The sequence below is a fragment of the Brachyhypopomus gauderio genome, chromosome 21 (assembly GCF_052324685.1).
Source record: "Brachyhypopomus gauderio isolate BG-103 chromosome 21, BGAUD_0.2, whole genome shotgun sequence".
Taxonomy (NCBI): domain Eukaryota; kingdom Metazoa; phylum Chordata; class Actinopteri; order Gymnotiformes; family Hypopomidae; genus Brachyhypopomus; species Brachyhypopomus gauderio.
In genome coordinates, this window is record NC_135231.1 from 9,541,983 (window position 1) to 9,565,173 (window position 23,191).

The 23,191-nt window shown below is 41.0% G+C and overlaps 4 protein-coding genes across 6 annotated transcripts in view; all 4 read right to left on the minus strand.

The window, feature by feature from the left end:
* Nucleotides 1–1,585: 1,585 nt before the first annotated feature.
* On the minus strand, nucleotides 1,586–6,030 carry hoxc3a (homeobox C3a). The gene is made up of 3 exons (XM_076984637.1): nucleotides 5,920–6,030; nucleotides 5,390–5,690; nucleotides 1,586–3,297 (listed from the first exon to the last, which is right to left on the minus strand). Exons 1-3 carry the CDS (start codon nucleotides 6,028–6,030, stop codon nucleotides 2,696–2,698), a joined length of 1,014 nt encoding a protein of 337 aa, XP_076840752.1. The 3' UTR covers nucleotides 1,586–2,695.
* On the minus strand, nucleotides 5,907–23,190 carry hoxc4a (homeobox C4a). Its single transcript, XM_076984240.1, has 3 exons — nucleotides 18,979–23,190; nucleotides 18,087–18,447; nucleotides 5,907–6,073 (listed from the first exon to the last, which is right to left on the minus strand). The coding sequence occupies exons 1-3, from the start codon at nucleotides 19,409–19,411 to the stop codon at nucleotides 6,046–6,048; spliced, it is 822 nt and encodes a 273-aa protein (XP_076840355.1). The 5' UTR covers nucleotides 19,412–23,190; the 3' UTR covers nucleotides 5,907–6,045.
* Nucleotides 5,991–23,191, minus strand: part of hoxc5a (homeobox C5a) — a 28,421-nt gene continuing 11,220 nt past the window's right edge. The window contains exon 4 of one of the 2 annotated variants that reach the window (XM_076984245.1): nucleotides 5,991–6,073. The gene's annotated coding sequence lies outside the window, so the exon portion shown is untranslated. The remainder of the gene's footprint in view (nucleotides 6,074–23,191) is intronic. The other variant, XM_076984243.1, reaches the window with a different exon arrangement.
* The window catches only part of hoxc10a (homeobox C10a), a 64,287-nt gene continuing 47,104 nt past the window's right edge, over nucleotides 6,009–23,191 (minus strand). For both annotated transcript variants that reach the window (XM_076984236.1, XM_076984237.1), the window contains exon 4: nucleotides 6,009–6,073. The gene's annotated coding sequence lies outside the window, so the exon portion shown is untranslated. The remainder of the gene's footprint in view (nucleotides 6,074–23,191) is intronic.

The following is a 23,191-nucleotide window of genomic DNA, read 5'->3' on the forward strand; positions in this document are numbered from 1 at the left end:
TGCATTGTCCCAGGGTGCTCACGGAGGGATTCTCTCTCTTCTGATTCTCTGTGAATTAATTACGGCCTGAATTAGGTGATGGATTCAGGAATGCAGTGGACCTATTATGCTGCTCTCTAAACCCAGGCTTTAGCCGGCGCGGTGATATGTCTGCATTTGGGCCTGACCTTCTTTGGTGTACAATGTGGGCTGCCTGGGTGGCAGCGGGTCCACGTGAGCTCGACGTGAGGTCCACGTGAGGCGCTTTCCTTGAGCACGACGGCCCGGCGTTTGCAACGACCACATCCCTCCATCAGCCTCTTCTCTTCTTTTCCAAGGGTATGGTGGAAGTCTGACGTGTCCCAGTACTCCCTGGGACATGTTGTTTCTTAAATGAAGCTCTTTTGCACATCAGAATTCAATGCATAAAAGAAATATGTAAATATGTTATGGTTTCAGTACAGCCGAGCAATCAGCAAAGTGTACACTTCTCAGAAGAGTGCGCACTCCTCAATAGAGCGTGCACTCCTTTTTAGTTGCACGAAGGGGCCACGGGGAGGCCAACTCCTACTTTGCATAACGAACGCTTCTGCCTGGTGATGGATGGTTAGTCACAGATACGGCGGGGATGTGTGCATCAATGCTGGAGTCTCTAGCGGGCACCAGACCACAGACTAAAGAAATTGGCTATTTTTTTGGTAATTTCTTCTGGGATAGTATTAAATGAGACAGTTGCGCCTGCTATCAGTACAGGATTTATTCAATTACTGTTATTTACAACACTTTAGGAGTTAATTTGCTGCTCCGTGTAGGTAAGGATTTTGGAATAATTTACATATCATATTGACCAGATTGATACAAATTACTAAGGTCAATTAGGCCTAAATCAAAAATGATTTATCGGCTCGTTTAAAATGGAACTGAAGGCAAAATTCCTGAAAGGGGAGATTTTTTGCTATTCCTTGCTTAGTTTATAAAATGACTCAAAATGACACCTTAATTAAACATAATTAATCAAAATGAGGTATTGCTCACACAGCCAGGCACAGCGCCCACAAACTTGCCCTGTCGAGACATAACATCAGTGTTAAAGCTGAAGTGTTTTGTGATGTGGAGATAAGAGTATCTGTATGTGTGTGTGTGTGTGTGTGTGTCTGTGTGTGTGTGTTTAAAAACAAAACCCCAACCAAACGAGTCTTATCTTGCTGTGCTCCACTTCGCTCACTGAAGAGGAGTTGGGTGGGGGTGCGTGGGGGTGGGGTGGGATGTGAACAGCGATCACGCCCAGCGGGTTCGTCACTCGTGCGCCTGTACCGTTACAGAGGGAGAGGGAGACTTGTCTGGATGATTAATGTGGGGAGAGCGGGATGAGGGGGTGGGGTGGGTCTGGGGTGTGTGAGTGTGTACATATGGATTGTTTTACAAAATACAAAACACACCGCCGCTGTTAAATGCAAAAAAGGAGCAGCGTGACAAAAAAATTGCCAAAGTCACCTTAGAGCAAACATGCGACCTCCCGCGACCTCTGTTTGTGCATGGTGACATCACTGCGGAGATGCAGGCCAGACAGTAAGGAGGATTACTTCAGGATTACAATGAGCAGCGTAACACCCCCACTTTGTGGCACATGCATTTATTCAATGAATTTAAAATATTGCATTTACACAGGATGAACAAGGAACACAGAAATGCACACTGATGAAAACTGTATTCTGTTCCTAATTAAAAATCATTCAATCATAATTAAAACTTCATTTTATGCATATGAAGACAATGACATCTGACTGAAAACGTTTCCCAAATTTGTCCCTGTACTGAACACTCCAGGCACTTGAGGTAGTTCCTGTTCTGACTTACTATGTCACAGAATACGATGTTGAAGTAAAAATGTTTAATAGCCACAACGACAACATTCATATGACCTAAGCATGTTCATGACTCATTACCATCAAGTTATTACAGCATACAGGATGCAACGTAGCAGTGACCGGTACCTTTACCTGCAGAACACACGCACGCCTCCCTCAGAGTGGTGAAAATCCAGTTTAGCTTTGTGTCTGCACAAACAATTATTCCAAGGAATTTTATGGTTCCGTTCTTGTTGACCAAAGTTGTGTAAAGGAACATTTATGCAGTGCCTAAAAGGCAAAATGTTAATCAGTTTGAAAGGTGAAACATTTCAGATGCTGAATTCCACACTACGTTTTTTTAAAAGGGTTTTCCATGCCTCGGACAGTGGATTATCTTTGCTCATTCTGCATTAAAGTAAAAAAGACACACTTGCTAATGATAAGAAGATACTAGTGGTTTTTGTTTTTTTATACACATGGTGTATTCTGTGCCCAGTAGATAAACTCTTAGAAGTGGGCTGGCGTCCATGTGTAATAAATCTCAGTGCTTTTCACAGTCTGCTGTAGCTTATCCACAAAGGAAACCCTCCCGGCTTTGCTGCACACTGGCTGATAACGTGAACTTCTCCTCTGGCTCTTCGTTCGTGAAAGTGAACTTGGCTCTGAGAGGCTCCTCTAAGTCAACACTCTGCCTGTAAATCAGCCACTGAGGGTAACAAATCCCGCCCGTCCTGGGAGCGCTGGCAGCTGAAGAACGTGGCTCGGTGGGAGTGTGGCGTGGGTGCAGGCAGAGAGGGAGCCGCAGGGTCCGTCGGAGCGGTTGGCCGTGGTCGGGCCGGCGCGGCGGCCGGGGGGCCGGGCGGCGGTCACAGGTACGCGAGTGTCGGAGGGGCCAGGAGGCAGCTCTCGTCCTGGGGGTGCGGGCAGAGGTCTGGGAGGGCGGCCAGAGGCGAGTCCTCGAGCCTGGGCACGGGCTGTGCCGCGCTGCCAACATCCAGAGCAGAACCGGCCACCGGCACCGCCGACTTTGCCAACAGGAGCCAGTCCCTGTACGCGGCCTCGCCGTAACCGCTCTGAGCGCGGGTCACCACAGAGACCGGCTGACCGAAGTACTGAAGGTTGCAAGAGGCCGTCACGTCGGCCCCGCCCTGCGACGAGGACGTAGCGGCCCCCGCCCCCTGGCACACGTGTGCCGGCCACGCCGTCGCCTTGCCCTTGTGGTCCTTCTTGTACTTCATGCGGCGGTTCTGGAACCAGATCTTGATCTGCCGGTCGGTGAGCTTCAGCAGGGACGCCATCTCCAGACGGCGTGGCCGACACAGGTAGGCGCTGTAGTGGAACTCCTTCTCCAGCTCCAGGAGCTGAGAGGAGGTGAAGGCGGCCCGCGCGCGCTTCCTGCCGGGCCCGCTGTCATTCTTCCTGGGTCCCTCCGGAGAGCGGGCTTCGGCGCTCCCGCACACCGAGGCACCTGGGAAAACACAGAGACACAGCGCTAAAAATACATCCTGTCTGAGGGCTGTCGAATTAGTATGTGTTCTTAACCCCCCGTGGAAGTGCTTCTAAATCCCCTCGGACAGTCTCAGTCATGTTCTGATTTTAGGTCGCCAACTGCTCCTTGAAACTTGTTTGTGAGGAGGACACATGTTAATATATCACACACACCATAGCTGAATGCATGACATCTGTACCATGCTTTTATACAGCATGGTACACCCCTCCCAAACTGCCCCTTTTCCACTCACAAACCACTCATGAATATCACAACAACAACAATGGATCCTTCGTGAAAGTCGTTTAGCGCAAAGGGACATGAATGTATATTTAGTTCAGCTGGTGATTTCAATTTCATTTCCTGAAGGCTTCACATGCACATCAGTCAGTGTTTTCCTCACAGGTTGGTGACAGTTCACACACAGTACAAAACCCTTCCTATGGCTGGGCTTTAGCTATTAGGCTAGTCTTAGCCTCATCTACTTGAAGTCATTAGTCTAATCTTAGCCTCATCTACTTCAAGTCTTTTGTCAAGTCTTAGTCTCAGTCTTAGTCTCATCTTCTTCAAGTCTTTAGTCTAGTCTTAGTCTCATCTACTTCAAGTCTTTAGTCTAGTCTTAGTCTCAGTCTTAGTCTCATCTACTTCAAGTCTTTAGGCTAATCTTAGTCTCATCTACTTCAAGTCATTAGTTTAATCTTAGTCTCATCTACTTCAAGTCTTTAGTCTAGTCTTAGTCTCATCTACTTCAAGTCTTTAGTCTAGTCTTAGTCTCATCTACTTCAATCATTAGTCTAATCTTAGTCTCATCTACTTCAAGCTCCTGCTCCTAGTATTTTCTCCTAGTGTTGTCTAATGGACACCAATTTACGGGTCTCTTAATGACATTTACTGGGTCCTTTTACCCAAAGTGAATAAATTTAGGGTAATATCAGCTTGGCACACAAGCAGCTAAAGGGTCCGGTGACTCCGGTCCAGGACCGTCCAGAGAGACTGGTGTATGGAGTCCAACATTCAACGCTTTAGTTCAACGTCACAGCAGAGCACTGCAGTCTGATCCCCACAGGAATCATACCGGACACTTCTGGCCCGGTCGGGGGCAAAATGCTGATTTCTGTTTCCCCCCTTTGTCTGAGAACACCTCACCTGACATATCTACTGTACACAGTTGAATGTGTGGCGGCTATTCAAGTTGAAACAGGCTACACAACGCGAGCATGCATACCAGGCCTGTGTTTTATTCCCACCGCAAGAAGCAAAGGTAGTAATCTCCATAAAATATTAATTCCTGTGCACATTCACAGTGTGTGTTTCCCTGGAAAGTTAAGTAAATTGAATATTTTTAGTCCCATAAAACACAAAAACTCATCTAAAGAGGGAAAGCATTACAACAAATCAAAATCCTTGTATATTTCAGAAATGTTTAATAATTGCGTTTTTAATTATTCCAGTGAGGAACGGTTCTTTCCATCGTTACTTAATTGCCTGTCCCACGTGCTGTGGCCATACATTCAAACACAGCAGTTTCGCAGTGCAGTAAAAAGAAACGAATTCATCTCAGGAATTCTATTCCAACACTCTCAGTCTGAACAAAAACTGAACCAGTTAGTGGGTCTCATTTATCTTACTGGACACATCTTATAAGCATTAGTGTTGAACATGAAATGAAGCATTACTGTAGTCTTTGTTTTCTGTTGATCATTATAAACAATGGCCTTACAGCCAAAGTGAAGATTTTACTTCACGTTTGGAAAAAAGTGAACTTTAAAAAGACCAAACAATGCTGTACATCACTCCAGATCACTGTAGTTATTGAAACAGAAGGTAAATTAGTATTGATTCATTGATAAAGAAGCATGATTAACAGCTCAGTCGTCTAATGAATAACTGGTTGTCATTTAACTGATGCCAGTGCATAAGTGACAAATCATACCCGTGTCAAACCCAACCTGGCTTAATTCCTTATTGACTGAGAGATGATTTATAGATCTGATTTACTACTGTATAACCACACACAGCAGTCTACACATGATCTCAATTAATTTATTCTTCAGCAGGAAAGATTTCAAACCTGATTGGCAGAAGTTTGGTGTTTCGGGACTAGTAGATTGACCCTCTCTCATCCAGGGATACACAGTTTTGAAGAACCCTGTAGTCCTGTCTCCTTTCGGTTTCACCAAGTCATTGTCATTGTTTTGCTCCACTTGATCCACGCAGTGAGGTCCAATCCCGTTGGTGGTTCGGCTGACATCAGAATAAGGGGTATGCGGTTTCTGAAGAAAAGCATGATCTTGCAAGTCCCAAATACGGCCTTCACTGTGCTGTTTTCTGTACGCGCGAAGTTGGTCAGACTCGAACGCAGAACTGCCCTCCTGTAGAATACATGGAGAACACTGTTGGTCCACAGAACGAAAACGCTGATGCTTAAAAAGTATTTTGGGCATATAACTGTGATCAGTGTGTAGTTCGTGGTAAGATACCGTTTGCATTTTGAACGCTCCTTGTCTAATTACTCAAGTTGGATTATTAATCTTGTTTGGCTCAGGCACGACACTCACACGTATTTAATTGTCTGGCTGCACGGGTAAAGCCCCGAGTCACGTGGGCCCGTCCACCAATAGCCTGTCGCAGCACATGATGCCTGAGTTGCAAAGTGTCCGCGAGGAACTTCTTGGCGAAGGAGGAGGACACCGTCTCCGTCTCCGTCTCCATGCCGCTCCCCTGTTATTATCTCCAGTGATTATCTCGAATGAACCTGTAGAAAAACAGACGACGGTAGTAGTGAAGAGTTTAGACACTACCGCGCCTATGGGAGAGAGAAGGGGACATTCAGGACGGGGGGACATGGAGCGCGTGAATCTCTGGGATTTAGTCTCATCTTGTCTTCGTCTCTGGACTGCAGAATACTAAATGTGATCTCCGTGAAATTAAACGAACTTGAGACTTGATACAGAGTTGTTTTAAGTTTCTGATACTGTTGCGGTAGGTATACTGAAATACAAACATATATGTATATGCTGTTTGTTCTTAATATATCGTGGCATACCTTTGCTGTCTCGGTTCGGAAGAATTTATTTTTCAGTAAAAGCTACGATATATATTTTTATTTATTTATTTATTTATTTTACAAATGTATTGAATTAAAATGCATCTTCATTAAAAGCTGTTTTTATCAGTGGTTCCAACTTGTTCGTGTCACATTCATGGTCACTGTTATGGGCCATAACGTGTAGGCTATGTGACTAAATGACTATTCGCTAGTCGAATAGCCTATCCGCATAATAAATAATAAGTAATGTTTATTAAAGCTTGGCAATACTTGGTAAGTAGATGAAGTGGCGGTTTTGTGTCAACCGAATGACTTGTTACCGCTTATCATTAATATTATATTTGTTTTTACCTGTGGTCGCTAAAACATCAATGGCACAATTGGGTGTGGCCAGACAAAGGAAACTTGACAATCATTGTCACAGACAATGCACAGCACAAAAGAATAAATGTGCTTTGCTATATCGTGATGTAATCTACCAAGAGGCTTCAACTTTGCTCTTGTGGGTTCCATAGTAAAGTTTCCGTGACTATAACTCGATTCTTTAGTTACACTGAGCGATTATATTTCAGAACATTTAGGGATGAAAATGACTAAAAACAATGACCTGAACAAAGGACTTGAGATCGTGCAGCCAGATAAAAACTCATAACAGGTATTCCTGAAAAAAAAGTTATGTACTGCTGGAACTCCTTGACGTCTGGTGATATTTAATCTCTGACTCGATTTCGAGTAATGTGATTTGATATTTAAAAAGTAGGATCATATTAGACGCTTGAAAGTTAAGTCTTATGTCATCTAGCTAGTGAAGGGATGAGACTGCGGGCTACGTTTAGCCTCCTGGCCTACAAGCCTGACTTACCGGCTCAGTTACTTTTGCGTTTGTAAACATTTATTACACACCTTCGTGCGTATTAAATGCACATCCATATTTGTTTAAAACGTTACATGTGATTTCATTTACGAAACCTAAAATAAAACGTTTATTTATTTTATTATTTGTAATGTTTATTTTTGTTTTAATCAGCGTCCGGCAAATTACAATAATCACTCAGTGTTTAACGGAGATGGGCTTTCCACAGACTAATAAAGGCTTTTTTATTACTTATCGTTGGAACTTCACATATCCCTCTACCTTCATGAACACGTGGGCAAAGCCCAGCTAAAAGTCATATATAACGTTTCTAACTTGCAATAAAGGATCTAACTTGTTCAATTCACCTTCTTGGTGCCTTGTTTGGGAATTTTAGCACAAGCACTCGGTGATTGGTAGACCTCACGTACGAAATAAACCTAAATTTACAAAAAAAAAATGGTCGTATTATGTAATTAAAAAAATATATTTTTTTATGACGGACACACTTCGCACTCAAGTACTTTGTGTAGTTTTCGTAGAACTGCCAGCACACTCTTGAATCCAAAAGCTATAATGGCCCTTAAAAAGGAGGCGGGTCGTATTTCAGACGGGCTTCAGCTGCAAGATAACACATGGAGGTAGAGATGAGCTGTGTCAAGTATCTACCAGAACATGTTGGCAAACTATGAGTATTTTGTTTTAGTGCGACCAGGAAGCCTCGCGTTTACGTTGTATTTGAAGCATCATTGCTATTACAGGGACGGTACAAAGAACAGTGCAAACCGCCGCATTATAAGCCTAGTAATTTTACTACAAATCCTCTCTTACTATTTATTTCATTTCAAACACACAGTTTTCCTAGTCAGAACATAACAGACCAAAGCCTTTATTAAGGGCGGGGACGGAGAGGAGAGTCACACACCTATCCTCCTCAATTGTAACTGTAAAATCAATCTTGTTTTAGGGACGATTTGTTATTTAGAGTTCAGTGAATTGCTGTCACAAGGCTTGTCAAATAGAAGCATTCACTATGCATATTACAAGTCCGGCTTCTGCAGCGCTGCAGCGCCATTAACATGAAATATCACTGCGCTCAAGTGTGCTGTGACTGCAAGCTCGGGCCTGCTCACCGCAAAAGAATTAAAGACCCACAGATGCACTTTATATGACGTTGTGCTTTCAAGACAAAAGGCTTTCTATTATCATATCATTAGCTCCTAGTAGTTGTTGTTGTAGTAGGTGTAGTTGTAGTATTGTAGTTTTTGTTCAGTGTTTAATGCCTTTGCTTGTTCTACACTTCATATGTGGCCTGTCTCTTTCTTATTGTGTGAAAGTGGGCCGTGATAGGAATTCCCTAATTAAGGTGAGTTTGTTTCAGTGTCTAATGGCGCTAAGCTCATTCAGTAGATCCGAAAAGGAATCTTTGATATACTGTCTCCGCGAGACTGCAGCCGAGCGCCTCCGCGAGTATACTACAATTCTCCGTGAACTCCGTTTGAACCGCGATGTTGGCAATAAATCATTTTTCTTTCTCTCACAAAAGCGCGCCGGTCGCTCTGGGTGTCAACCCTTTTATAATTCCTCCTTACCTTCTACGCTCTCGTGATTGCTGACACAAACAGCTGTGTGGAACATCGATAAAACCCACGCTTAAACCATTTCTTGCAAAGATTAAGCTCTATGTAAAGAGCTAAAAATGAGAGTATAGCAGAGGTTGTCAGCAGTAACAAAATCATAGCAATGCACCAAGGACGTGAACGTGTGTGTGTGTGTGTGTGTGTATGACGTTATGTTGCAACGTTCTTTTCTGTGTATTCCAACTTTTTTCACACACATTTCAATAAACATTTCAATTTTCTTGCCATTTTGAAGGCAAAATAGCCGCAGCTTTAAGTCTTTATAGGAAATAAATCGACCTGTTACTGTTTTGGTTGGTTTTCTTTTGCCTCGTAAAAAGCAGTATATCTTTTCTTTGTTGCTGCGCCCCTCGTGCTACTCGGGTGGCTTTCTTTAATAAAAGCATTAGTAATCTGTTAATGTTTGTCCATGGACCGGACTAGAACTGATAAGGAAGAGAGAGAAAAAGAGGGCTCAAGAATGGATGTTAATGGCCATGGGATGTTGTCGGTTATAACGATGCATACAAATAGACCTGTCTTGGAAGAGATTCGATTTATAGCATCAGTGACCTGCATTGCTGTAAACAGTGAACACCTATAAAAAAGCGTTGAGGCTGAGGACATTTATGTTTGCAAAATAATGTGTGTATTGACACAAGTAATTAATAGGCTACGCAGGGGTCATTTTCTAAATGACGGGAGACGTAACCACTAATGTTCAATTGCCAGCACGAGCATCGCTACTTGTAATCAAGTTTTTAATTGAGATTACGATTTCTCGCTTTTATCCAGAAAAACGCACATTGCTACGTGTGTATTGGGAAACCATGGGACTCGAACCCATTACCTTGCTGTTACTAACGCCTCGCTCAGCCAGGTGAGCTCGTTATCTGTCTAGCTTTAGCTCTTTGTAACATCCATTCCAATTGCACAGGCCAAAACAAACAAATAAGTTAATATTACAGAATATATAACACACACATTTTCCTTATATCATCTTACCTAATATGTCTTTTCTCATTAACTACTTGGAAAGTGGCCATTTTTTTTAGAAACTATGAACAGAATGAGTTATGAAGTAAGTTGAAAATACAGTAATAAATACCGGAACACATGATTGTCAGATTAAAACATTGTGCGAGAGTGTTATTTAATCAAAGAGAGTAGGCCTACTGTTAATTAAGCAATAAGTATTGTATTACATAATATGAAGAAATTTATGAATACTCAGTGAGTGTTTTATTATTGTTTTTAGGTCTTACAAAAAATCTCCTGGGATGCATTAATTTTGCATACATAGCTTTTATAAAAACCTTAAACTCAGATTATGTGTTTGCTTTGTGGAAGAAGCTAAGTGCTAAGTTTGGCTAATATTGCAAAAATCTGCTCAGAATCCACGTTTGTGCATTCTGGCCTTGTGCACAAACTGTTAGTCTAAGAATGCTACTTTTGTGTTTTTGTCTTTGAAAAGATGACATTAATCACCACACACAGCAGCGTGTCTCCTGACCTCCTCGTGACCGCATGTGTTTAGACACATTGCAGACACCCCAGTGGACTGGACAAAGGCCTCAATACTGAGTCAAACATTTTAAACTGTGTCACAGAAAGATGCATTTTTCCACAAAAGAAGATTTCGGTTTAGAACATTTAAACTGCCTCACTTAAGATAAGTTGGTAGTTTTTTCTCTCAGTTTTGAAACAGATTATTAGAAGGCAGTTTCTCACTTGTAGCTAGTAGACTCGGTGTGGTCTGGAGTGTCTTACTCCTCTGAATTAAATATAGATTTTCATTAGATTATATTGGTCTTGAAAGCTTGCACACTATCTTGTGTCTTAAGCTATGCCTCTCAGACAAGGAGTACTGTGTTTCATTATGAAGAGACATAGATCTCTACTTAAAGACAAGCCATGGTGAATGCTTCATGTGATATTGATGACTTTAGTAGAAGGTGGATTATATGGCTTTGGAGATTCCTTCATCTTGTTCCAAACATGTCACAGGACTGCTAATGTCCTCTCTGTGTTAAAACTGTAGATGAGAATGGTTTCTCAGACATCTCCAAGAAGACAGTATGGTGTCCACCATTCTATGTCTAACTTATTTTGTTAAAAGAGTATAACAGAGAAGGGTAGAGAGAGAGAGAGAAGTCCTATAATCTTTTTGCTGTTTGAAAGCATCTGTAACACCTGGAGCTCACAGGTGGCATTGGGTCTATGTGCCTGCAAACCTAATCCTGCTCTTTTAATGAGCTCTGTCCCTACTCACGTCCCCCACTTCTCCTGAGTGTTCATGCCATGTTGTGTTACCTCTAACACCACAGCATTACTATGACAAACAGACAAAATGCATGGCCTTAAAAAACCAAAGTCAATGCAGAAATATTCAAGGTTTCTTTGCCTTGAACCATATGAAAACGTTTTTTCCTGGCATCATAGCAGGAACCTGTCATAGATTTGGGAGTCTTCAGGTCTTCTCTCAAAGAGGTCTGTCAGATCACAGAAAGACACATTAAGGCACATGGCCCTACACACACACATACACCAGGACTATAATCACAAAGTGACTTTACCCCATTCACACATCTTAATTAGATGCAGTAAGATATTACTGCACAACATCCAGGACTTAAATTGCATTAAAGTCTGATATTCTTTGGATCTCTTTGGTGTACAACGGAGAGACTTGGGAACTGGTGTCTCTGCTCACACTACAGTTTACAGACTTCTTCAAATATTATTGCTGTGATGGTCTGGTTATTATCATAGCAAAGAAACCGTATAGAAGATGCAAACATTTAAATGTGCAATACAGCCTGTGATGTCAGCCTATTAGACTCCTATGACTCCAATAACAACTCCTCAAAGAACCTTTATAAGAAACTTTATAAAAGGTCTATAAGAAAAAGTAATACATGCTAACAGACTCACACATTGATGTCAGTTTACCCTAGTATATACATAACAGATTGCATATAGGTAAGCAAATAATTTTGTCAGTGTATATAATACACTGAATGTACTCAATTGAACATTACTTAATATAAGTGATGATCATTTTATTGTTGTAAAGGCCATAGGGGAATGCTAAATTATGAAATTTTAGATTATATATATATATATATATATATATATATATATATATATATATATAATCTAAAAATATATAAAGCATTTTACACTGTTGTACAATATGGGAAATATGGGAAAACGCAAGAATGCACGGGCATAGATGCTTCAGCCTGATATTGGGATATTTTTAAATTTTGGTTCCATACTTGTGTATCGCAGGAGAAATAAGTATATTTTCCCCTTTTTGTCGGTCAGTAGCAAGTTAGCTACTAGCTCGCCGCTTACGAAATGGTCGCCAACGTGACGCAAAACGGAAACTAACCTGCGGGTTCTTAGCCATAGAAAATAAAGACATTTCACACTCTCTGTGGCACTTCAGCAAGAAACATTTCCCCACTTTTTATCAATATATTTTCTTTAAAATAATGTATCACACAGTAGGGATATTTTACTGAACACTATGATCTCGGAATAGACTGCATTGCCTATTCGTTTAAACTGACTGTTGCTGTGTGTTTATTTGGGCTCTTATGTTTCCATTGTTAGTTTCTCCACCAGAGTAGGAAAGGCATCGCGTTCGGGGTCATAGTAAGTTTAAGGGTCAAGGGGCACGACCTCAGAACAAAGATTATGGAGATTGTGTTAGCTAGTTGACCCAGGCGGTGTATGCACGCACTGCACGCTCTTTTTCTTACGTAAAACACGCGAACACAAATATTAAAAAATAATTAGAGGCGATCTCGGGGCCAAGGCACTCCATAGTTACATTTGAGGTGAAATTCATTTGTGAATTTATGGTTTGTTTTACTCGCACTGGTCGAAGTGAGAACTGCTACGTCTCTGGAAAATAGCACGGTGACCTCTGTTTCAACTCTACACCTTTTTGTCGTGGCTCCGTTTACACAGACCACCTCGTAACAATGCTAAGGAGCGGCACCTCTCAGGACTAACTACATTGCTTTAAGAAGGCACTTATACAACAACAGAAACATGCAGTTTGAAATGCACATGTGCACAGTAGTGACTGTGTTTATTAAAATGTATATAGAAAAGGAACCGTCTTAATCGCAATAGCCAATTATTGCATTAAAGAGAGTGTAATGCATTTACAAGAGAAACTAATGACTTAGGAAACAGATTTTGTTGAGGCTGTTGGTATCTAATGGCTACAGACAAACCGAACACTATTTGGTAGTAATTGTACTTGTTTAGTGTTATGGAGTTTTTAATCTATTAGATATTTATAGACTAATTAAATTATTTAAATTGTAAATAAGTGAAACGTGCTTGTGTGTTTAGTCAAGATCCTCAAAAGAGAATCTTAAAATAAAAGATTATAACTGATCAAAATCATCTTGAATGCACAAGGCAATAATTAAATAAATAATAAAACCTATAAAATACCCGAGCGCACTAGAATGCGCTAGGCCAACTACGCATGTGTCTCTTTTGCACACTTACGCTGCTCTGTGCCTCGATTTTCTATTAGCCTAAATGCACGCGGTACCGGATGCATAAATGTGAGTTTACATTTACTGAAAGCTATTATTACATAAAGATGTCTGTATGTTTATTTTAAGGGTATATGTGTATGCTTGTTTGTGTTTGGATGTGTATGTGCGTGTGTGTGTGTGTGTGTGTGTGTGTGTGTGTGTGTGTGTGTGTGGTAAAAGATGTAAAGAAGACACAAGTGGAATCCAGAGAAACAGGACGTTGCAACAATAGTAACGCTAGAAAAATAATATAAAGTGATTGGACGCTTAAGACTTCATATCCGCTGTCTTTACGGCATCATGTTGTTGAACAGGACAGTGTTTGAAATGACATCTCCAGTTGATAGACTTTGCACTGTGCGAGGAAGACCACCGAGCCATTGACGCATTTTCACAACACCACGTGTATATATGGATGAAGAGAGAATGTTGAGGGATTAGTTTGTCAAGACAAAATACCAGCGTATTTTAATAACGTTTTCCGTATATGTTTAACGTGACAAGCCTAAACCAATATATGTTGCACAAGATAAACGTACTGTGGTAAGACTAGTTACACGGCAGAAAAAAACGTGAAGCATGTTTGATTTAATATGCACTTATTTGTCTATTTATAGTGACAAATCATGTTTGTGTAATTTCCAGAAACCTTGATGGTAAATGTGATATTTTAATGAATAAATGCACTAGGTAATTGTGTAAGTTATACGTTTTTTAAGATTTAGTTTTAAAAATAGATGTCACCTGATCCCACACCACAATATATTCTCCTCTCAGGGTCAATGCAAGGATAAGGAAACTTAATAAAAAACTAACGCGCACTTACATATGAAGCAGTAATTTCCTTCGCTCTTGTGGTATTGTTTATATTGGATTCGGCCATACCGCGGGTACTTATTTTCACAATAAACTTTGCTACTTATGCAGGTTTACATAACACCAGCTTTATCTGACTCTAGGTGCTTCTGAACCTGCCCTCTCTGAAAACTAAGCCACCCTAAAGCTCCATTGCAAGTACTAGCCTAGGCAAATCACGCTATAGGCTATTGAGCTCGTGAGATCATTCTTTTTACTAATGTTAAGCTTGGCAGGCGAACTGTTAGGTGGAAAGGCCTTTGCTACGTTTCTGGACTGAGGGCCATTGTTTACTTGCCAAAAAAGTATACCATCTGCTATGTGATCCGAGCATGTCACAGTTCAGACGCAGCCTACCTGTTTGGCACATGCTTGAGGAGGAGAGAAAGTTCTACACCTGCGCGCGTGCACATTCGGAAGTGTGTCGTTGCTATTCCTAACGATTATATTTGTTGTTTCCCCCCACTTGTCTGTTTGTAAATTAAAACACATTCTAATTTATTTTAATGTTTATTTTTAAATTGTGTATTTCGACCTCACCAGCATGGCTCTGGCGTATTTCAGCATTATTATGGTCGATTTGTACAGATTCATTTTTAAAGACGTAATTTTTAAAGTAATTGAATCGAAAAAATACCCGGTAAACTGAATTGGTGTGTAGTGTGTATATATAACATTAATCTTTTCGATACACATTATCTTTCTACATTTAGAAATATTTAGGACTGACTAAATTTGGTATTATTCCGCCACCCCACCCCCTCATAAATAAATATATAAAAATAGTCTGAAAAGTTGTCTTGGTGCAAGTTGTTTTCAGATCTTACTCACGAGTCCTCGTAGAAGTTAAGACCTTACGGTGTGAGTCCTCCGAATAAAGTTAGGCCCTCTCAAGGCCACAGAGGCGCTATGAGAGCGCGCGTAGTGCACGGTTCTCTAGGTCATCCCATATGGAGTAAGGGTAAGACCCAGTCCCAGTCTGCTGGCATATCAACATAGCTTAAAACCCCACAATGAAAGCAAGAGTTACTTGCAGCTACCTTAGGAAACCTACGACCACGCACATAGAATACACACGGTGAGAGAGAGACCGGGTCACGGGGTGGGAAAGGTCGACCAACCCGGCCGAAATGAAACTAATGGGACAGAAAATGTGTCCCCAAAGTGAACTCGACTCTTCAGTGTTGCCCCAAACTTCAATAAAGTACCCTTTCAGCCTCGCGACATGAAGGCGACAGCGTCTCGAATGAGGTTGTCGGGATGCTCCGATATAGGCGTGCATTCATTTCTCTCCGCTGTCCACGCACATAAAGGCTCGTGAATGCAGTCCGGGGCCTGGTCCTTTCACGCGCCCCTCCAAAGTCACGGCCAAGTCGGCATGTTCGCCAAATCTGCCCAAATCTGCCCTAATCCGCCCCTCTGCACTTTCACATATTCTGTGCACAATCATGTTTTCGATTTGTGCACAATTTAGAGGTGTACCTGTGTATAACCGAATGCCTTACAAATGACTGTCGGTGACCACAAATGATTGATAGTCAAGAATACTTCTCTCCTTTGTGCCTTGTAGCCCCCCCACCTAGTAAGCCGTTGTATAATCTTCATTCAAGTCAGGCAGATTTACAATTAATCAAACTCATTCCTTATTTCTCTGAATCGTTTTGTCACTGCAGAGGCCAACACAAAACAAAACAAAAAAAAAAATCAGTTACGTCAGATACATTTTTGAAATGGCAAAATTTTAGGCCATATATTGATGTCCCTTAAAGGTACATTAAAGGTTCAAAGGTAATTTTTTTTCGAAAGGTCTGTAAAGAGTTAACACTGAATGACTTTGTCTTCTACACGACGCATGGCGACCAGGAGGAACGTCTTACCGTGGCGATCAGCCTTTCGCCTTTGACTAGATATCCATGACTAGGTGGTGATGACGTCGCCATATGCGGTACCGAGCGCCACTTTTTAAAAGCATGGCGTGCTTCATGGGGAGTGGCCTGCACAATAACTGAAGCACGGAAGAGAAGCTTCAACCATAACAGCGTCCAAATGTCGACTCGTATATGCTGCAGTGTAGGACAGCACTGCGCAGGCCTGGGGAAATTATTGGACAATTACATGCGTAATTTCGAGATGACTAGGTGCGGGGTTTTTTTGGGTAATGCTTGGTTTAGAAAACACTGCGTTGTTGCAACAAAAGATCGGACTTTTCCTTATACTACGGTTTGAGGAGCATTGTGTCACGGTTAAAAAAAAAATTAAATAACATTATTTTAAAATAAATAAATAACATTTCAAACGGCATTACTGTCCCCGCCAGTGCCGTCGCAGCCCAATTCAAATAAAATGTTCCATTAATAAACATTTAGGCGTACAGTTCAACTCACTTATAATGCTAGTTGCATTATATTTCTACTGATAAAAGTCCAGCATATCTACAGCCATTTTCAAGTAAATAACCTATTTCGATTGTTACATTTTGTTAGTCTTCGATGAAGGATGAAATTCCAAGTGAGATACAATAACCCACGGTTATATTTGCATAACCTAATAGGGCACTGGAATACAAACAGTGCACCAGACCACAAGAACTGCAGACCATTTCTTGACTAGTGGCCCCTGGTTTTCAAACACACGTGCAGCCAGGTTCCAAGCAGTAATGAGCAGGAAGCCGTCCTCTCAACTGAAGAGCGATAAGGTCCCACTCAAAAGGCCCGAATTATGTGCCAAGTTAATCGAATGCATGTGAGAATGATTAATTGTGTCCGCGTGCGCGGCCCATCCTGAAAGGGAGCGCAGGGTATCTTTTCGTATAGGAAATATGGGCAACTATTTATCATTACTGCGATGCCTTATTTATCCAGTGCTACCAAACATATTTTTAATATCCTATAAAGACCGTTTTACAGGCAAGGTAGTAGACTGTCCTAATAGACTACGTACAGTTTATGTAATTTAGGCCTGCATTTTAAATATGCATTGTTTTCAGAATTTCTTATTCTATTCGATTAATAAAGCACAATATTGGTGCTCTATTGTTACTATAGCTGTTATTATTTTTAAGATAAACGCAAAATGTTAGATCTATGTATTTCTCCCGTTATAAATGAAAGTCTTGCACTATTTAAACGCGACATCCCTGCTTAAAATAGGCTATACATAAATAGACATACATAAATTCACTCAAGCCTATATAAAACTAATAGACACTTACTTTTATTGACCAATATGATTATCACAAATACACTAAACTCGTTTATTGCATCTCACAATAATCTGGTTTTAATAGCCTAAACACAACGCCATCACAACAAAACTAAATGATAATTTAAAATCTTAAGTCTTTTCACACGACAGTTAACTCACAGCATGTTGTTGTTTTTCAGATCATCAAAGACGTTCAAGATCAGTATTCTATCGATTTTGTCGATAGTATTTTTAATTTACAGTATAAAAGGAACTTCCTTCAGTCTCGTGTGTGAAATAAATAAAACAGTTGTGCACTTCACCTCGGCAGCAGGGTATTCATAGGCCCCCAGTAACATGTGAATATAGTGTCCATAACCTGCTTCGACCAAAACAAATTTTATCTGGAAAAACATCCTGTCTCAGTTTATATTAAATTAAACCCTGTTTCGCGTAAAAGGAGTAGCGTAGGTATTCGCAATAATCCATGCTATATAACATGCATTTTATATAACGGTGGACTTAAAGCAAACCCTGCAGACGCACAAGATACCTACGAAAACAAAATATATATTATGTTCTATAAATAATCAGTCAATTTGAGCTCTTCCGTTCTCTCCGTGAAATAGTTCGTTTATAACCTTGTAATATCCTCTCCTCGCTCGGATCCGGAGAGGTCCTCGTTGGCTGACATGGTGTTACTGGTAGAGGCAGCCGCTACAGCCGATGAGCCTGTGTTGGACCCGGAGGATATGCCCGTGGAGGAAGAGGACCTGACTTTGGTGTTGGGTAGCCTATGGTCTTTTTTCCACTTCATCCGACGGTTCTGAAACCAAATTTTGATTTGCCTCTCGGAGAGAACCAGGGAGTGGGCGATCTCGATACGTCTTCGCCGCGTTAAGTAGCGATTATAGTGGAACTCCTTCTCCAGTTCTAACACTTGCTGGCGGGTGTAAGCAGTCCTAGACCGCTTGGGCTCCCCTCCATTGTAACTAGAGTTCACTGGAAAGAGGAGAAGTAGAGGGAAAGGAAGAAAAGAAAAGAAAGGAAGAAAAGAAAAGAAAGGAAAGGGGAGAAGCAGCGGAAGGAAGGAGGAGGTAAACAAGCGTGTCTGAGACTGAGAAATCGTGTCGGCAGGGCGGGATTGGGGGGTTAAATATATCTAAAACTTAGCAGCTGTTCGTAATGAGGCTAAATTCGCATTGAATCCAACCCTGAATTATTAATGTAACATAATAAAGCTTAGTTTTTTCCCTGGTCCCAAGTCTCCCTCCCTTTCACACACATACATAACACAAGGAGCCACATGGTGATACTGCTGCCCAGAGTATACCTCGGCTATAAAATTTATGGTGGGTGTAATTACCAATGCCGAGTCGTAAATCCGCCTCAATTGTGCCATTTCAAAGGCTTCTATCCTATCGTAGCAGGGGCTGGCCGGGCGATGAGGGTAAAGGGAGCGAGGCAGACGGAGAGATAGAGAGTTAGGAAGAAGGGAGAGCTTTAGGAGCAGCACGCGCACAAGTTACATACCGGTGCTGACGTGAATCTTCTTCATCCAAGGGTAGACGACGGGCTGCTTGGCGGAGGCTGTGCTGCTGGGATGCTCCGGGGTGGCTTGGTTGCAGGTGGAGGACGCAGACGGTGGGGTAGCCGGAGAGAGGGGTAACTGTGGGGGTTCACATGAGGCTGGTTGCCCTTTCCCGAGCAAGTGCCCCGAATGAGGTAGTCCATGTCCTCTCTGGGTGTCGGGCTCGGGGATGCTTGCGCAGTTGTACTGGCGCTCCTGGTAGCTCGCCCGCGGAGGGTATAACTCCTGATGGTGATGCTGGTAGCCACTGTCCCTCGCCCGGCTGTAATATTCGGGACTGTGCTCTGGGATGTAGTTATTTTGCGAATATTCCTCGCAAGGAGGAAATTTCGGATCGATGTAGTTAGAGTCCATCAAATACGAGCTCATGATCATTAATTTCTGGAGTGGAAAATAATTTTTCTAGCTTTGTCGTTTTTCTGCTCCATAAAGCCCTCCTACTAGCGAGCAACCCTGTAAAGTTACTTTTACCACGTGATGTAATGGCCCAATGGCAGGGGGCGAAGTAGTCCCCGGATAAGGAACCAAAGCTTTTCACAGACATACCTTCAATTTTCCGCCATTGTGTTGAAAATCTCTCTCTCTCTCTCTCTCTCTCTCTCTCTCTCGCGCACACACACGCAAACACAAAGAGAATGATAGATAGATGGATGGATAGGTAGATAGATAGATATAGAGTGAGGCCCGTCCTCTTTTGCCACACGTGGACCACACGCTTTTGCCATTTGGTTGATAGAATGATTCATGGTCTGCAAGACAGCTCTCAAACAAAACAATGGATTAATACAGTTAGTAATATCATGCTTAAGAAATGTTAAAATTGCACGCACATCTTTCAAACAGGTTTTAAAATGCAGCAGCTGTCTCCGGTTTTAATGGACTGACAAGCAGCTTAGAATAAGATATAAGATAAGAATAAGCAAAATATAGTAACGCGTTATTATTATTATTATTATTATTATTATTATTATTATGCATTTTGAAATCTCCTTATTGGCAAGTTAAACCTTATAGCTATCTTTGTTTTAGGCCATCAACTCCCAGACCTGAATTAAACGCTATTATTTGATCGCATTTCACTATCGCTGTAGATCTCGAAATGTTTTTCCTAATCTTGCCGATTATGGATTGACCAAAGCAGGGATGTGGAAGGCCTCGGTAGGAAAGCGTGCATGTTCTATTGGACCACAAAAGCTGTAAATCAATCTTTACAAACAGGAAATACAAGCTGCGCGTTTAGTTTCACATAATCACATGATCTCAAATCTTTCATTCATGTCCTTCCAACAGTGAACGTGAAAACATGACTTCGATAAGTTCTGATCACTTCATCGAGTATAAATCACTCCTGCATGTTCCTGCGACGCGGAATAAAACCAACTTTGATTCGTGGCTTTCAAGTCGCCCATGTATTCCTGTAGAGACGTATTTGTGATTTTTAGTTTTTGGACACAAATTCGGTTCTACAGGGTACATATAGACAACTACTTAAAGATGCGTCCTCACTTATAGTCGACTACACAAACCAGATCAAAACAGAAAAATAGACAAACCTACAGGCTTTAGCATGTTTAATTAACTTTTATATTTCTCCAGGGAAGGACTCTAGGGAATGACACTTTGAAGGTTTTGATAGAATATATACGTTCAAGTACAAAGCAATATTTGCTTTGCCATAAATGTTTAATTCGCATTCGTTAATGCAACGGGGGAAAAGTCAGCCCTATACATTCGTTATATTTCTGCTTTCTGTTCACATCAGTCTCATTTTACATGCAGACTATTTGTCAGCTATACAGATGAATATGAAAACACGTGGTGCATTACAAAGGTTCACCATCAGCAAAGTGACCCGGAAACCGCATATTCATATATGCAGTCGAAAAAGTTTTAGGTTGGTTTAAAAGTTTCGAATACGTAAATCATTAAATGTCTTCTTTCACGTTAGGTCTACTAGCCTACGGAATAAACTTGTAACTTCAACAAGCGGGCAGAGCTATACCGAAAAGCAAAAAAACTCAAGTCCTAAAAAAATAAGTTAAAATGTTCTGTATAAATAGTCAGTCCTTCATAACACACACACACACACACACACACACACACACACACACACACACACACACACACACACACACACACACACACACACACAGAGGCGCATAGCATGCGATAAAGCGAAAGCGAGAGAGCACTGCGAAAAGAGAAGATTTTCCAGCGTCATTTTCTACCAAACTACAGATTCCTTGGTGCACCACATGAATATTCAGACACAAAACGCCGTACACAAAGCGAGCGCGTGACAGCACAGATGAAAAATAAGTTTCTGTTGTTCCCCGGGGTTTTATTGTGCACGTTATTACCACATGACCGCTCAGTAACCTGCACTCGCATTTATTTTTCTAGTTTATACATGTACAGATTTAGATACTAGTGGCCATATTCTTGACATTTCAGAGGTTATGTATCAAAGATGACTGGTCATCTTTTTAGGTTGAAATATCTGAATGACTAGCTGGATCTATACACAAACGAAAGTGTTTCTTATCAAACAATTTAGGTTTAATGTTGTCAAACCGAGTTCGGGTTTTCATGACCAAACCAATTTCAATAAAACAATAAAACAAACGAATCACTAAGAGACGAATCACAACATTGTCTTCATTGTTCTCCGCTACTAATTGTTAGGTTACCACTTAAGTCCACGGTGATTAGATTTTTTCATTCCACCCCCACTAGCCAGAAAACGCCCTCACCCCCCCCACTCAACCCAGCTCCTGTGTTGCGGACGCATTTTAATATTAGTTAGACAGCCTGACCCGCAATTCACCTCTCGCGTTTGACTCGTTCCAATAGTTCACTGCCAAGCTGTTATTGATGAGCGAACAGCGATGAATTCCTTTTGCACACAAATGGCCTCAGATCCCGCACCAAGCTCAATAACTAGTTATAATGTAGAGACTTGGAAAAAAACGAGCCCTGCGGGCCAACTTCCTTGATGTTTCATTTGTAGCCTATGTTAGTGATTTTTTTTCTAACACAAAAGTGATAGATAGTTAGAGATAGACAGACAGACATATAGACAAATAGATAGATAGATAGATAGATAGATAGATAGATAGATAGATAGATAGATAGATAGATAGATAGATAGATAGCATATCCATTATATTTTTTGGATTGGAAAAACAGGTTTATTGAACTGACCCAACATAGCTATTTTTTTTAGAAAGCTCGATTATATTTTCATGCAACTGAAACATGAGCATATATGTACATGGGGAAGTGCATATGATGTTATTGTCATACTGCAAAACAGTATACAGTGCATATTTATATATGTTTTATTAAATGCAGGCCTGTGCTTAAGACTACAGGAAAACTGTCCAGAAAGTCGAAACTTGCAGTATTCATTAGTTTGAATGTCTTGTATTCTGACAGGTAACTACTTTTAAATTTAGCGTTTTAGCACTATAATCATAACATACAGAGGCCCAAGGCTAAAGAAACTCCTTAATGTAGTATGTACTCATTATTTATTGAATACATACTTGCGAATACTATGAACTAATTTTGTGCCAGTGATGTTTGTTTGAGGATGTCTGTAAATGAATTGTTAGTCGTGTTTAAATCAACAATACAAGTGAAGTGTAGTTTTGCTGCTCATCATTATTTAGACATTATTATATGATAGGAATTTATTGACCAGCATTGACTTTAAAATAATAAGTTTGGTGAGTTAACATGTTGATTTAACACAGACTTTTTAACATCTTCATGTAATAATTAAGAATTCTTTTCTTTTCTCATGAATTAGCTGGACTGTTCGGAAAGTCGAATAATTTTTTTAACAAGGTAAATTATAAATCCACTCATTTACGGGTTGCTCAAATATTAAAGTATTTAACGTGTATTTAATTGATTGACTATTACTGGCGTTTCACTTTCGTTTTGCGGTTTAAACGCGCCGTTTTACCTTAATCGACAGACCCCGGGTTTCTGCAGTGAACACACAGTTCCAACATTAACGTTCCCAGTTTTGAGTAAGTATTATGAGACAATGATGGGTGTTTAGCGGCCTCGCCTGCCTGATTCAGGGAACACTGCCCTCTGTGTTTGCTCGCTAGCGAAACAAGAAGGGACAAGTACTAAGGACAG